Below are 15,334 nucleotides of genomic sequence, written 5' to 3'. Positions count from 1 at the left end.
GCAAGACAGGTGCAAACCAGATGATAGTCTCTAGAATTCTAGATGGGAGGGTGCCAGGCCAGAAACCAAAGCTCCTGAGCACAAGGGGACTTCTTGAAAAGTCAAGCAACAGCCTGCCCTGCCCAGACAGCTCTGTGGGATGTAGAGCTGAGCTTCTTGGTGTGGTCCAGGCATCCAGAGTGAAGGAGAGATGGAAGGGCAGGCTGGCTGTTTTTTCACCCATCCCTCATCATCTCCAGGGACAGAGATGAGAGAGATAGGTGGAATTTGGGACTAAAGAAGGGGACAGTATAGCTCATTCTCTGGTCACCGCCCCCGCCCATCCCCCCCTTTCACACACACACACACACACACACACACACACACACACAGCATCCAGAGAGCCTGGGGGTCAGGCGAAGGCATGGCAAGGTCAATCTCCAAATCAGCACACACAGGCCACCTCGCTCTCATGCAGAATGCTACCGCCTTGTGTGGAGCAATGCACCCAGCGCATAACTGTACTGCCGGGCATTTAGGCTGTCCTGTTTTCTTGCTTTTGCAAATAATGCTGAAATTTTGCATTTCTTGAACACTTGTGAGAATATCCCTATATCACAATTTTTCTAGCTGGATCAAAGGGAGAGAATATTTTTAAAGTGATTGAAGCTGGATGCAGTAGCTCATGCCTGTAATCCTACTATTTTGGGAGGCTAAGGCAGGAGGATTGCTTGAGCCCAGGAGTTTAAAACCAGCCTGAGCAACATAGCAAGACCCCATCTCTACCAAAAAAAAAAAAAAAAAAGCCAGGGGTGGTGGTGCACGTATGTAGTCCCAGCTATTCAGGAGGCTGAGGTGAGAGGATTGCTTGAGTCCAGGAGTTTGAGGCTGTGGTGAGCTGCGATCGCACCACTGTGCTCCAGCTTGAGTAACAGAGGGAGACTCTGTCTCAAAATACATATAAATACATGTTGGTGTCATGTGGGGAGTTAAAAAAGAAAAAATAAATATTTTTAAGTGATCTATATAATAAAAATATAATATTTTATTATATAAATAAAATTTTTGAAAGTGATATATGATAAAATAATAAAATATTATATATATAATAAAATAAATATATAATAAATAGACTGATAGTCATTCACCAAAAAGGTTACACTAAATTAAACTCTTACCATGAGTGGGTGAGTACCACATACTCTTGCCATTTGGAGGCATGTAATGGGTTGCATATCACTTAGAAGAAATATAAGTTATTATTATTTTAATTCCTTTGAACATCAGTGAGCTTGAATATCTTTTTATAATTTATGAACTATTTTCTCCTTATCAATGATTCTCATCTTTTATTTTTTAAAAAAAGAGAAAGTATGTGAGTACTCAGGTGTATATACCTAAAAGACTGCTTACACAGAAAGATTTGGAATGACATTTTAGGTCAGTGGGTCTCAAACTGGGCGAGCATCAGAATCACCTGTGAGGCCTGTTGCAACACAGTATGTTGGTCCCACCCCCATCATTTCTTTTCTTTTTTTTTTTTTTTTTTGAGATGGAGTCTCACTCTGTTGCCCAGGCTGCTGTGCAGTGGTGCTATCTCAGCTCACTGGAACCTCCGCCTCCCAGTTTCAAGTGATTCTCCTGCCTCAGCCTCCCAAGTAGCTGGGGTTACAAGCACCCATCACCATGGCCAGCTATTTTTTTGTATTTTTAGTAGAGATAAGATTCCGCCATGTTGGCCAGGCTGCTCTTGAACTCCTGACCTCAGGCAATCCGCCTGCCTTGGCCTCCCCTATCGTCTCTGATTCAGCAGGTCTAGGATGGGCCCAATAACTTGCATTTCTAACAAGTTCTCAGGTGATGCTGACAATGCTGGTCCATGAACCCCACTTTGAGAATAGCTGTTCTAAGCTATTAAAAGCAGTTACCGGGCCAGGCGAGGTGGCTCATGCCTATAATCCCGGCACTTTGGGAGGCTGAGGCAGACATATCACAAGGTCAGGAGTTTGAGACCATCCTGGCCAACATGGTGAAACCCCGTCTCTACTTAAAAAAAAAAAAAATTAGCTGGGCATGGTGGGGTGTGCCTGTAATCCTAGCTACTCAGGAGGCTGAGGCAGGAGAAATGCTTGAACCAGGGAGCTGGAGGTTGCAGTGAGCCGAGATTGTGCCACTGCGCTCCAACCTGGCAACAGAGCAAGACTCCATCTCAAAAAAAAAAAAAAAATTCAAATAGAAAATTAAAAAATAGAAGCAGTTACCCACGGGAAGTGGGGTTAAGAAAGAGATTTTAAAACTTTTTCCTTTCTGCAATAAGCAAGAATTTCTTTGATCATTAAGGAAATAAAATTGAGACCTTTGAAGATTTGCCTGTGAAAGCACAAGTGTGAAAGCACAAGTGTGAAAGCACAAGGTGTTTTACGAAAGTAAAGCATTATTACCGGGCATTATGTGAGGGATGCATTTGAAAATTCCCCTCTACCCGCCATGCAGTAGCACTGTGATTGCTTTAAGGGCCTAATTCACACCACTGGATTTTGACTTACAAATGCTTTATGCTGTGTAAACTGCACAGGAAATAATTTAGGAGCAGAGGCAGGACTTGGGCCCAGAGAGAGTGTGGGGAAGGGGAGGAGGGAAGGAGTAGGACGGATCTCTAGGGACAGCCCAGGTGTGAGACTGGAGAAACGAGCATGAATTTTGGAGTCAGACAGATCTGGGTTTGGGCATCTCACTTACTCTGGAGCCTCAATTTTCTCATCTGGAAAATGGGGCTATTAAAACACCTAGCATACTGCTTGGCACCTAGTATGCACTCAGGTACACCGGGCAGCTTTGCCCCAGGCGGCCATGCACAAAGCTCAAGCAAATGGTCCAGCCTGGTTCAGGGGAAGCCCCTCCTCTTGCCAGCACAGCAGGCCCAAGAGAGAAGATCCCAGGGCTGCCCTGGCCAGGAGCTGTGTGGGGCTCCCACAAAGATGGGTTTCAGGTCCTCAACATAGCCGAGCAGAAGGAGGGCTCTGCCTACCCCAAAGGAGATGTAGGCGCCCAGCAGGCTGCCAGCAATGGTGGCGTAACCTCCAGTCATGACAACATGGACTTCAGAGAGTGTCATGTCTGCCAAGTAGGGCCGGATCAGTAATGGAGCCTCGGTCTGCAAAGAGGAAAGATGTCAGACAAGCAGGGTGGGGGTGGTTGGGCACACCCTCCCCCTCCACAGGTCACAGTCAGTGCCTGGGAGTCCCACGGTAAGAGGCAGCAGGGTGGGGTAAAGACCAGTGTCCGTACTTGGCTGAGCCTCTCTGAACCTCAGCATTGCCCATCTCTGCAGAAAGACCCGCATCCCTCCCTCCCGGCCTGACAATGCTCCCCTGTGTCGACAGCCTGCCACGTGCCAGGTACCCTGCTAGGCACGTCACCTTTGTTACTCACACCCTTCTAAGATAGAAGTGGGCATCTCCGTTTTCCAGGAGAGCAAAAGAGGTTCAGAGGGGTTCCAGGAATGACCCCTGCTCACGTAAATGGATGGGAAGCAGATCCTGCTGCAGGCCCAAGCTCTCCTGCAGCCACAGTGGTGACCGAAAGAAAGAAGCTGCGGCATTGGAATGAGGGGTGCATTTCTGGGCATCTGGGCAGCCCGAAGCCCTTCGTTATTCACTCAGTAACTAGTTACTGAGTGCCTACTGTGTTCCAGGCACTGTTCTATAGAATAGGAACATGGGGTCAACAGGATAAAGTCCCTGCCTTCACGGGGCTTCTATCCTGGGAGCAGTGGAGGGAGGGAGGGGAGCTTTAGCAGGTGGTGGGAGGATATAGATAATCAACAAGGAACCAAGCAGGTAAGCAATGTCATTTTAGACGGTGATGAAAGCTATGAAGATATGTGTGAGAATGCCTACTGGTTAGGGGTGTTTAAAACTGAGTAGGACAGGCATGGTGTCTCATGCCTGTAATCCCAGCACTTTGGGAAGCCGAGGTGGTAGAATCACCTGAGGTCAGGAGTTCCAGACCAGCCTGGCCAACATGGTGAAACTCCATCTCAACTAAAAATACTGAAATTAGCCGGGCATGGTGACACATGTCAGTGATCCCAGCTACTAGGGAGGCTTAGGCACGAAAATCACTTGAACCTGGGGGGTGGAGGTTGCAGTGAGCCAAAGATTGTGCCACTGCACTCCAGCCTGGGTGACAGAGCGAGACTCCATCTCAGAAAACAAAAACAAAAAAACTGAGAAATCGGCAAAGGCCTCTCTGAGGAGGTGACATTAGGTTAGGGTTGGCTGAGACCTGAAGGAGCCAGTGACATGGTTTGATAGCACAGCATTCCAGGCAAGTGAACAGCAGAGGCCCTAAAGCAGCAAGAAGCTCTGCAAAGTCCAGAAGCCATAGCAGTCAGCATGTCTGCTGCAGATGGGCGTGGGGGAGCTGCCTGAGATGGAGGCAGAGGGGGCAGGTGTGCCACAGAGGGGCTGGGAAGCCGGGGTGAGGGGTGAGCTTGCTTAGGCGGGAGTGGAATCATCTGCTTTGTGTATATGAAGGATCACTCGGGTGTATGAGTGAAGGACAGATAGTAGGGGCAGGGAGAAGAGGTAGGAGGAGACAGCAGTGTTCAGGTGAGAGGCAGGTGGCCCGGGCAGCGGGGGGTTGTAGATGGGCCACAGAGGCAGCGCTGTGGGAATGCTGATAGACTGGATGCCGTGGTGGGGGAAGTAGAGGAAGGCAGGGCAGCTCTTCCAGCTCCAACTGAACGATCCTGTGGAAGATGTTGCCACCTGCTGAGAGGGGAAGGGCTTCAGAGGGGCAGAGGTGATGAGGGAGGGGAGCAACAGTTCTGGTTGTTTGGACTTAGCGTCTTAATGTGAGACACCCCTTAAATCTCCAAGTGGACGGTCAAGGGGCCAGTTGACCTGTCACTCCTGAGTTCATGGGAGGTCAGGACTGCAGAGCAGGACCTGGGAGGCATTTAGAGCATTTAAAGCCATGGGGCTAATGTGATCCTGCAGGGAGGCAGTGTGGATGGACAAGAGGAGAGGGCCCAGGCCTGCCACATGTAGAGAGGTTGAAATGATATCACTGACCCCTGAAGGCTCCCCATTCCCCCTTCTTGGGGGAAATGAGGCACAGACCCTGGCACCTAGGTCAGCTTGACCAACAACTTGTCCGAAATGAATTCACCTTGGCAGCGCTTCACGTCGCCCAATGTCACCCCGCCTACATATTTTCCCAGCAAAACACATGGAACACATTTGCAGCCTTTCATATAAAATAACTGCTTTGCATTTTAATAGTGTTTTCCTCTTTTGCCTCATTTTGAACACCTTAAGGGACTTTTCTGACAATTTATCTGAGAGTATGTCTATCTTCATTGGCTAAAAACAAGACAAAACTAAACAAAAAACAACCAGAAAAAATCCTTTCAAATCAACACACTTGCACCACAGAAAAAAAGATAAAAATATTCCCCAAAGTTTCCTAAACTGTACAGTGAAATATGGCATCTTTTGACAAGAGTGTCTCTTGGTGACTCAAACATTAAGCAGATGGGCCAGGACAGGCCTTGGCAGAGTCTCCAGAGGGCCATCCTCAGGGGATCAGGCTTTCTGAAAGGGACTCAGCACCGAGGGTGCTTTCAGAGTCACATTTACTTCGGAAAATACATTTTAAGAAAGAGGGAGAAAAGAAAAGACAAAATAATGCAGTGGAAAAAACTCTGACCAGAAAGAAGAAAACCTGGATTCGAAGCCATGGCTTATACGTGTGGGATCTTGGTTAAGGGGTTCCCATCCCCTCAGCCTGTTTCCTCACGTATAAGATGAGAAACTGGACTCCATCTGTAGGAGCTGTGAGTCTTCAGGCTGATGAAGATCGCCTAGGGCTAGAGTGGTAAGAGAAGCCAGACAGACAACATCCTCCCTGGCATGACCCAGTCATCCCCCAAACAGCGTAGCCCTGGGGCAGCAGAATTTGAGGACCCTGGGAGAAGGTTCAAACGGCTTTTCCTTGGACTAAATCAGAGCTCTGGGGATCCAGGGAAGCTGCCCTCTTTGGGGAAGCTGCTGATGAGCATGAGGGTAGGAGGCTGCCATACCCACCTGGCTCACAAAGATGTTTCCAGCCACGCTCAGGGTCTCAGTGGCTGTGGTATCCATGGTGACTTGCATCAGCCAGGCAATCTAGAAGGAAGCAGAGTGTTCCTTGTTGGCGGACATCAGCAAACCCCAGAGTCAAAGGGGGCTGGAGTGAAAGACCTGACACACCTTCCTCCCAACTCCCAGCCCAGTGAAGGACCCCCTCATCTACATTTTCCCAAAAGGTCAATTCATAATCTTCTTCCACACCTTCATCGATAGGGGCTTACCCCTTCCCAAGGCCACCCATTTCGCCATAGGAATGCAGAAAGGATTTCCTGGCCAAATATATTTGAGAATTGCGAATTGCACGCGCACACACACACACACACACCCCTTAGAGATTACCAATACACATTAGCGTAGTAAAGCCTCTGAGAAGTCCTGCATTAAGCTTGTTTAAATTTATGTAGCATAATGTCTAGCCTAGTTTCCCTAAATTATTTGACCATGGGGGTCAGGCTACCTTTACCTAGTAACATTTACTAACATGCTGTGGAACTAGAGTTTTGTGGAAAAGATTTTGGGAAACACTGTGTTAGAAAGCGTTTTTCTTTTCTTTTCTCTTTTTTTCTTTTTTTTTTTTTTTTTTTTTTTTTTTGAGACAGAGCCTCGTTCTGTTGCACAATCTCAGCTCACTGCAACCTCTGCCTCCCAAGTTCAAGCAACTCTCCTGCCTCGGCCTCCTGAGTAGTTGGGACTACAGGCACCCACCAGCACACCCGGCTAATTTTTGTATTTTTAGTAGAGACGAAGTTTCACCATGTTGGCCAGACTGGTCTCGAACTCCTGACCTCAGGTGATCCGTCTGCCTTGGCCTCCCAAAGTGCTGGGATTACAGGTGTGAGCCACCACGCCCAATTAGGAAGTTCTTCTTTTTAATCAAGATGAAATCTGCTTCCCTGGAATTCTATCCACTGCTGGTGCCTCTCAGGCTGCCCTTTCCCTAATCTCTCTTCTGTAAGTATTCAGAGACAGCTATCCTCCCCTAACTTCCTCTTCTCCAGGCTCCTCGTTCCTTATTCCTTCAACCATTTTGTAGAGGGTATGGTTTCAAGCCCTTTCACTCTCCTGCTTATAGTTCAGTTTGTCATAGCCTCTTGGTTGAACACAGTCTCCAGGTCTGGGGAGAATCACCTCCTTTATGCTATGCTGTGTGGGCTCTTAACACAACTGCTATGGTTTAAATAACCCCACCTAAACTCATGTTGAAATTTGATTGCCAGAGAAAAAAATATATATATTTGATTGCCATCGTAACAATGTTGAGAGGCATGACCTTGAGGAGGTGATTAGGTCATGAAGGCTCTGCCCTCATGAATGGATTAATGCTGTTACTACAGGAGTAGTTTGGTTATCACGGGAGTGAACTCGATAAAGAGGATAAGTTTGGCCCTGCTCTCTCTGTGTCTTGTGTGCTCAATTCTGCCTTCTGCCCTTCTACCATGTTATGACACAGCAAGAAGGCCCTTACCAGATGTCAGTGCCATGCTCTTGGCCTTCCCAGCTTCCAGAACCATGAGCCAAATAAATATCTTTTCTTTATAAATTACCCAGTCTATGATATTCTGTTATAGCAACAGAAAATGAACAAAGACAATAACCACAGGTTGTTTTTGCCTTTCTGATAGCCATCTGATGTTGCTGATTTATTCTGAGCTCAATCAACTAAAACCTTGGAATCTTTTGCCAGGTCCAATGCTATCTGTTGCTGTCCAATGCTATCTCCTACATCCTGGTTTTGTGCAGCAGATTTTATGAACATAAGCACAGGATCTGACATTTATACCAGCTGAGTCTGGCCAATATGGCCCACTGCTACAGTCTCTCAATATCTTTTCAGTATAAATTATTTTTCTTCTTCTACACCTTTTCAATTCAGCCTCAAAACTGCAACATTTCCTCCAGGAAAGACCACTTTAGACTTTGGTGCTATTTCTCCTTGGTATCATGACAGGAGACCTTGGGAAAGGATATTTGGTCAGTGCTAGATTCTGTGAGGCTGAAGATCCTGGAAGCAGGGGATTCAGGGAAGGTATGGACCTCAGGAGCAAAGGATTCTAGGAAGGTGTGAACTGTGAACTCTAAGAGTAGGGGATTCTGGGAAGGTATGGGCCTCAGAAGCAAGGGATTCCAGAAAGGTGTGGAACTTGGGAGCTGGGGATTTTGGGAAGGTGGAGGTGCTGGGAGCAGGGAATTCTGGAAGGGTATGGGCTTGGGGAGCAGTGTATTTGGGGAGGTTTGCGCTCTGGGAGCAAGGCATTCTGGGAGAGTGTGAACCCTGTGAGCTGGTGACTCTGGGAGAGCCCAGGTCATGGGCACTGGGAACTTACCTTCAGGATCACCCACTGCATGAGGCCCACGTGGTAGAGAACCGATATGACACAGCTGAAGAAGACAATGATGGGCAGAACCTGCCGGGAAGGAGAGCATAGGACCACAGGTTAGAGGCAGGCAGGCTGCAGGGTGCCAGGCAGGGTCCAGGAGACCCCAGACAGCCCACTCCCTCCCAGGCCTTGCCACTCAGATGCCTGACAGGATCTGGGAAGATGCTCTGAGATCAGTGCATGAAGTCCCAGGCGTTCCACATGCAGGGCCTCTTTGGAGGCAGTCTTGTCCTCTCGGCTCCCCTCTAAATAGTGACCAGCCACCAGACCATCCCTCTCTCCTCAGCACAGGTAGGCCTGTGCTGTGGTAGGGTGGGGCCTGAGTGCACCACTTTTATCTCCTGCTTCTTTATCTCTAAAATGGGAGTAAAATGCCCACATCTGAGAGTCACTGTGAGGGCGGCATTGTGCACCCTTCTCCATGAGCTCAATCCTTGGCCTCAGACTCTGGCCTTAACCTCCCTCTCGTGCTTTGGGCCTGAATGAGGGGACCCTCGCCATTTTGGTACTCCACTTCCGCTCAGCACCAACAAGCTCAGAATTAGGCTTACCCCGGACCTGAGCCAGCATCTCCTCCCATCACCCCATCTCCTATTATGAGTACCAGGCTGAACACTCCTCTTCCTTCACTCCAAGCTCACCCATTCTCCCTTCAGAATTTCTCACACCCATTCCCTCCTTTCCAGGCCCATGGAAAAGGAGGTTGCTTTTCTGCACCCTGGTCTTTCTTTACTGTAGTCTGATGTTTAATAACAAACTGGCAAAAAACGGAGAGGTCTTTTAGTGGAAGACTAGTTGCATCACCTAGGATACAGACATACACCAGTGCACTAAAGGTCAGGAAACAAGAATGCAGAAACTTTCTATGGGCAGCTGTGGACTGATTTCCAAGATATGTTGTTAAATGAAAAAAAGAGAAAGTGTACCACAAGAGTGTATGCTATGCTATTATGTGGGTTTAAAAAGGGGGTCGGGGGTAGCCATGCATGGTGGCATGTGTCTATAGTCCCATCTACTCAGGAGGCTGCGGCAAGAGGATTGCTTGAGCCCGGGAGTTCAAGGCCAGGCTGGGCAACATAGTAAGGTCCCCTTCCTCTCCAAAAACATGTGTGTGAGGGGCATTGTGTGTGATCTTGTATGGGTGCAGGAATCATTAGAAGGATGTGCAAGAGGCCAGCAACAGCAGGTGCCTTGGGGAGGGAACTGGGTGCCTTGGGGCCAGGGATGAGAGGAAGGTTTCTTTTTACCTTATACCATTTTGTGTTGGAATGTTTGCTCTATTCTGTGTCCTGTGTTCCCAACAGTTTAAAATAGTCGTGTAGAACTGGTAATAGCATGGGAGCATTCTTACGCTACAATGTTAAGTGGGAAAATTGGATTATTAAAATTATAGAAAGAAGCACTCCCAAATAGTCAAAGAACTTGCCCTATGTGCTGGGGCTATGTAAATGTTGTTTTCTTTTTTCTTTATTTCTGAATTTCTCATCTGTTTCTACAATTTTTTTTTTTTTTTTTTTTTTATAGACAGAATCTCACTCTGTCGCCCAGGCTGGAGTATAGTGGCATGATTTCGGCTCATTGCAGCCTCCGCCTCCTGGGTTCAAGTGATTCTCCTGCCTCAGCCTCCCAAGTAGCTGGGATTACAGGTGCTTGCTGTCATACCCAGCTAATTTTTGTATTTTTAGTAGAGACAAGGTTTCACCATGTTGGCCAGGCTGGTCTCGAACTCCTGACCTCAAGTGATCCGCCCGCCTCATTCTCCCAAAGTGCTGAGATTACAGGTGTCAGCCACCGCATTCAGCTATTCCTATAATTTTCAATAATAGGTGGACATTTCTCAAGGGAGGGAGCATAGGCAGGAGAGGTTTGTGGGAAGATCAGTTTGGTTTTGAACTTTGAATCTGAGATGCCTGTGGAATATCAAGTGGGCGGCTGGATAAAGGATTAGGAGCTGAGAGGGGAGATCTGGGCCAGGCCTTGGGGCTCTTTCATAAGAAATACAGGTTGGCCCAGCATAGTGGTTCATGCCTTTAATTCCAGCACTTTGGGAGGCCAAGGCAGGAGGATTGCTTGAGCTCAGGAGTTTGAGGCCAGACTAAGAAACAAAGCAAGGCCCCCATCTCTATACATACAAAATTTTTTTAAATAACTGGGCATGATGGTACACACATGTGGTTCCAACTGCTCTGGAGGCTGAAGTGGGAGGATCACCGGATTCCAGGAGTTCGAGGCTGCAGTGAGTCATGATCATGGCACTGCACTACAGCCCAGTCAACAGAGTGAGACCCTATCTCTTAAAATAAAATTTTAAAAAAATTTAAAAAAGAAGGCCAGGCACGGTGGCTCACACCTGTAATCCCAGCACTTTGGGAGGCTGAGGTGGGTGGATCATTTGAGGTCAAGCATTCGAGACCAGCTTGGCCAACACAGTGAAACCCCGTCTCTACTAAAAATACAAAAAAATAAACCAGGCATAGTGGCGGGCACCTATAATCCCAGCTACTAGGGAGGCCGAGGCACAAAAATTGCTTGAACCCAGGAGGCAGAAGTTGCAGTGAGCCGAGATCATCCCACTGCACCCCAGCCTGGGGTGACAGAGTGAGACCCTGTCTAAAAAAACAAAACAAAACAAACAAACAAGAAAAAAAAATTAGAAGAGGAACAACAATGACACGTAGAGATGGCTGGTGGATACAATTCACTGTGGAAATCACCCTGAGTGAGAAGCGCAGGGGCTAAGGACAGGGCCCTGTGGTCAGTGTGTCACTGAAGGGTGACAGGGGAAGGAGAAGCCTGTGAAGGAGACAAAGAAATAACCAAGGGCTGAAGGATGGCCAGGAGAGAGGCGGGATAGAAACCAAGGGGCAATTTTTCCAGAAGGAATAGTCACTAGCAGTTGTGTCAGGGGCATCAGAGAACTCTGGAAAGGTAAGGACTGAGCTAGACCCCTGGGACTTAGCAACTTGGAGGTGCCCATGATCTAGGTGAGAGCAGTGTCAGAGGAGGGGTGGGGACTGAGGCTGATGTCAGTGAGCCAAGGTGGAAGTGGGACATGAAGAAGGAGAGACCACAAGAATGGACAGCCCTCGCAAGAAGCAGCTCTGTGCTCACTGCTGGAGACTAGTGAGGGGCCCAGAAAGGGCTGCTTTTATTTTTTAAGGAGCGAGAGTCTTGAGCAACCAAATTTAGGCTCTAGTTCAAAGTGAACTGGGATTACAGAATGGACCCTGAAGAGAACGGAGACTCTGCCCCGGGCAGCTGGGAAGCAAGCCCTGCTGAGGCCTTTTCTTTCTCCTGTCCCTTCCCAGACCAATGCTGCAGGTGGTATCTGGACTTGCTCTGCTGTCATCTGTCACCAACTTCACTGTGGTGGGGAAGTCATCTGACAGAGAACACCAGAACTGGCTCAAGAAACCCTTTTCCTGCCCCATGACTCCTCCTCCCCCCTGGGTCTAGAAACACCTCCAGCACGGGTATGATGACATCATTCCGCCACTCCTGGGACTGAGATGCAGAGAGGGTCACGTACTGTCTAGACTGCTTGTCCAGTGGATCCTGAGAGAGACTGCCAGGCAGCTGGCAGGCCTGCAGGGATGGGCCCACGCCAGGAAGGAGAGTGCCTGGGGCATCAGGACCCCACTGCAGCATTGGGACTTTCTCCTGCCAGCAATCAAAAGATTTTCTATCTGTGAGATGGAGATTTATGGTGGAAGAGAAGCTATGTTTTGGATTAAGTGGGGACTGTCTAGGGAGGGGAGGGGAATAAAAGAGAAAAGAGGCGGCCCCAATTTTCTAAGGTAGGATAGAAAACTAAATAAGGTCCCTGTGGCCAATATCATCTTACAGCCAGGAAACACCTCTGGGGCCTGCAGGATGTGACATGGCAGAAGAACAGGGCAGCAGCTCGAGGCAGTGCTGCTGTGGAAAGGGGAGGCACGAGGGCCTGCCCTGGGTCAGGTCCCTAATATGTGGAGACTCATCAATCCTCATGGCATCTGTGGTGGATGTAACTGTCCCCACTTCACAAATGGGCACACGGAGGCTGTGAGATCTTGGCTACCCACCCGAGGTCACATACCTGCAAAGAGGCAGATGTACCTCCCAGGCACCATGCAGATTGCCAAGGTCCTGCCACGCCCCTTGGGAGCATGCCTCTTGGGAACAGTCCTGGAGGCTTGTTTCTCTGCCTTCAGGGGCAGCATGCATCCCTGCTGGAAACTGAATGTCTGTGTCCCCCTGAATTCATATATTGAAACCTAATTCCCTAGGTGATGGTATTAGCAGGTGGAGCCTTTGGGGGTGATTAGGTTATGAGGGTGGAGCCCTCATGAATGGGATTAGTGACCTTATAAAAGAGGCCACATGCCAGGCACAGTGGCTCACACCTGTAATCCCAGCATTTTGGGAGGCTGAGGCCAGAGGATTCCTTGAGTTCAGGAGTTCAAGACCAGCCTGGCAACATAGTAAGGCCCTGTCTCTACCAAAATTCAAAAAATTAGCTAGGCATGATGGTATGCGCCTGTAGTCCCAGCTATTCTGGAGGCTGAGGCAGGAGGATCACGAGCCCAGGAGACGGAGGCTGCAGCAAGCAGTGATCACACCGCTGTACTCCAGCCTGGGCAACAGAGTGAGATCCTGTCTCAAAAAGATAAAAAGAAAAACCAAAAGAGGCTCCAGAGAGCTCCCTCACCTCTTTTACCATGTGAGGACACAGACGACCAAGTGGGCAGAGAGCAAAGTGGGCCTCAACAGAATTCAACCTTGCAGGGACCCTGATCTCAGACTTCCAGAAGTGTGAGAAATAAATTTCTGTGGCTTGTAACCACCCAGTCTATGGTTTTCATTATGGCCTCCTCGACGGACTAAGGCAGTCCCCTTCAAGGAAGAGCCAAGTAAGTCCTGACCACTGCCTTGTAGAAATGGCTTTGGAGGCTGGTCCTGCTAGTACCATAACTCAAGGAAGAAGGATATTCTAGCTCTTCTAGGCCACTGGTTCTCAGCACGTGGGCCAGCAGCACCTCTGAGAATTTGCTAGAAATATTTTGGATTTAATAGGTCTACAGTGGGGCCTGATGTTTGGCCTTTCCAGATGCTGCTGGTGCAGCTGACCTGGACACCACACTCTGACAACCACAGCCCTGGAGCCTAGATTAGACACTCTGAGCAAACTTCATCACCTGGGCCAAGAAATAGGCTTTGAAGGCCAGACAAAACCCACTAAGGACATGGCCTGCTTCCTCCTCTCCCTGGAGGAAGCTGAGCCAGGGCTCCTGCTGACTTCCTAAGGCTGTCTGGGCAAACCCTCATGTCCCCAGACCCCAAGGCCTGAGCACTGTCGACAGTGCCCTGTCACCAGCCCCAGGCCACAGTGAGCCACAAAAACCCAAAGTTGGAAGATGCTCGGGGCAGCAGCCGCGGTGCACACTGTACCAGTGCCATCGCCAGAAAGTGGAAGGGACTCAAGTCCAAAACAGTTGCATTTCTGGCTGTCCCTTAGCTACACCTCCTGATTTCCTGTTTGTGCCATCCCTTTGCCCAGAATGGCCTCAGCACTCTGCCCCTCATAACTATTTCTGCCTGGATCCCGGGTTTTCAACAATGCCTCCTGCCTCAGCTGTCCCATCTCCCTTCTTTCAGCCATCCCACCCCAGGCTTCACTTACTTCCCATTCCCTTCACTGAAAACCATGCTCACTAAGGTTACCGGTTACCCCTTAACTACCAAATCCAATGATACCTTTTGGTCCTTATTTGATCTTTGTGTGTGTGTGTGTGTGCAAAATTTGGCACTGTTGACCACTGGGGATTACAAGTCTATGTCAGACATCCCGAAACTCTCAGGAGATGAAGACATTTTCCTTGACCCTAGGGGTTCCTCCAGAGAAATGTGAGCAGCACTGCTGAGCTTAGCAGTGGGTGCTTGTTCCGGAGGCTAGAACAATAGTGAAAGAGTGAGAGTCTGCTCCCGGGTCAGCCAGACCCAGGGGAGTATGATCATGCGGGTGGAAAGTTACTAGAAGGGAGTCGAAGCCAAGGTGGAATGACTAATCCAGCTGATCCAGCCAAGGGGTGACTGCCACGTCCACATCCACTGTACTGGACTCCAGGCCCAGGGCAGGCTGAGGGCTGAGGAAGCCCCAGGGAGAGACTTTACTTCCCCCCAGAAGAGAGCAGCTGGACCATGGCCCAGCAGGAAGCAGCTTGGATTCTGAAAATCTGAGTGAGCTCAGAGAAGACTTCCCCAGGCTGAAATTGGCCAAAGGCCTTGGACTAGGTCTGTATGATTCATAGAAAGAACAGAGAGAACGTCCTGAGTCTTCTGTTCAGCTCAGCATTCAACAAAACCACCCCTACCTTGAGGGCAAATTCCAAGCATATGTGTGTGATACAGGGGAGAGTGAGAGGCTGAATAAAATGTTGTGATTAGTGAGAAAGAGAATTCTGTGGCCATGAAGCATTTATCCTAGTCCTCCTTCATCTTTCCCAGCATTGCTAAGGATGGCGCATCAGCCAATACACTGTCCAGGAATTTGTCCAGAGGACAGGGCCTACCAGAGGCCAGGAAACTGCTAGTGTTTGGCTGGGAAATGCTGAGGCTGGTTAATGATAAACCCAGCTCACTATTGTTTTTATCTTAACTGAACATTCCACTTCAAAGGTTTTTGACACCACTGATGCATCTTTTTCCACTTCCTCTTTCTCTTCCTCCTCCTCCTCTTCCTCTTCTTCTTCCTTTTCCTCCTCTTCTTCTTCTTTTTTTTTTTTTTTGACAGAGTCTCGCTCTGTTGCCTGGGCTGGAGTGCAGTGGTACGATCTCTGCTCACTGCAACCTCCCTCTCCC

At 48.8% G+C, this 15,334-nt stretch overlaps 1 protein-coding gene across 2 annotated transcripts in view; it reads right to left on the bottom strand.

The window, feature by feature from the left end:
* Positions 1 to 15,334, bottom strand: part of SLC28A1 (solute carrier family 28 member 1) — an 80,945-nt gene that overhangs the window by 34,304 nt on the left and 31,307 nt on the right. For both annotated transcript variants that reach the window (XM_031668382.1, XM_031668383.1), the window contains 3 exons: positions 8,441 to 8,521; positions 6,072 to 6,152; positions 3,008 to 3,133 (listed from right to left, as the gene is read on the bottom strand). In XM_031668382.1, the coding sequence (XP_031524242.1) occupies positions 3,008 to 3,133; positions 6,072 to 6,152; positions 8,441 to 8,521 (288 nt within the window). The remainder of the gene's footprint in view (positions 1 to 3,007; positions 3,134 to 6,071; positions 6,153 to 8,440; positions 8,522 to 15,334) is intronic.

This window comes from Papio anubis, chromosome 7 (genome assembly GCF_008728515.1).
Source record: "Papio anubis isolate 15944 chromosome 7, Panubis1.0, whole genome shotgun sequence".
Taxonomy (NCBI): Eukaryota; Metazoa; Chordata; class Mammalia; order Primates; family Cercopithecidae; genus Papio; species Papio anubis.
Note: the sequence above shows the minus strand (reverse complement) of the source record. Positions and strands in the feature narration are given on the sequence as shown.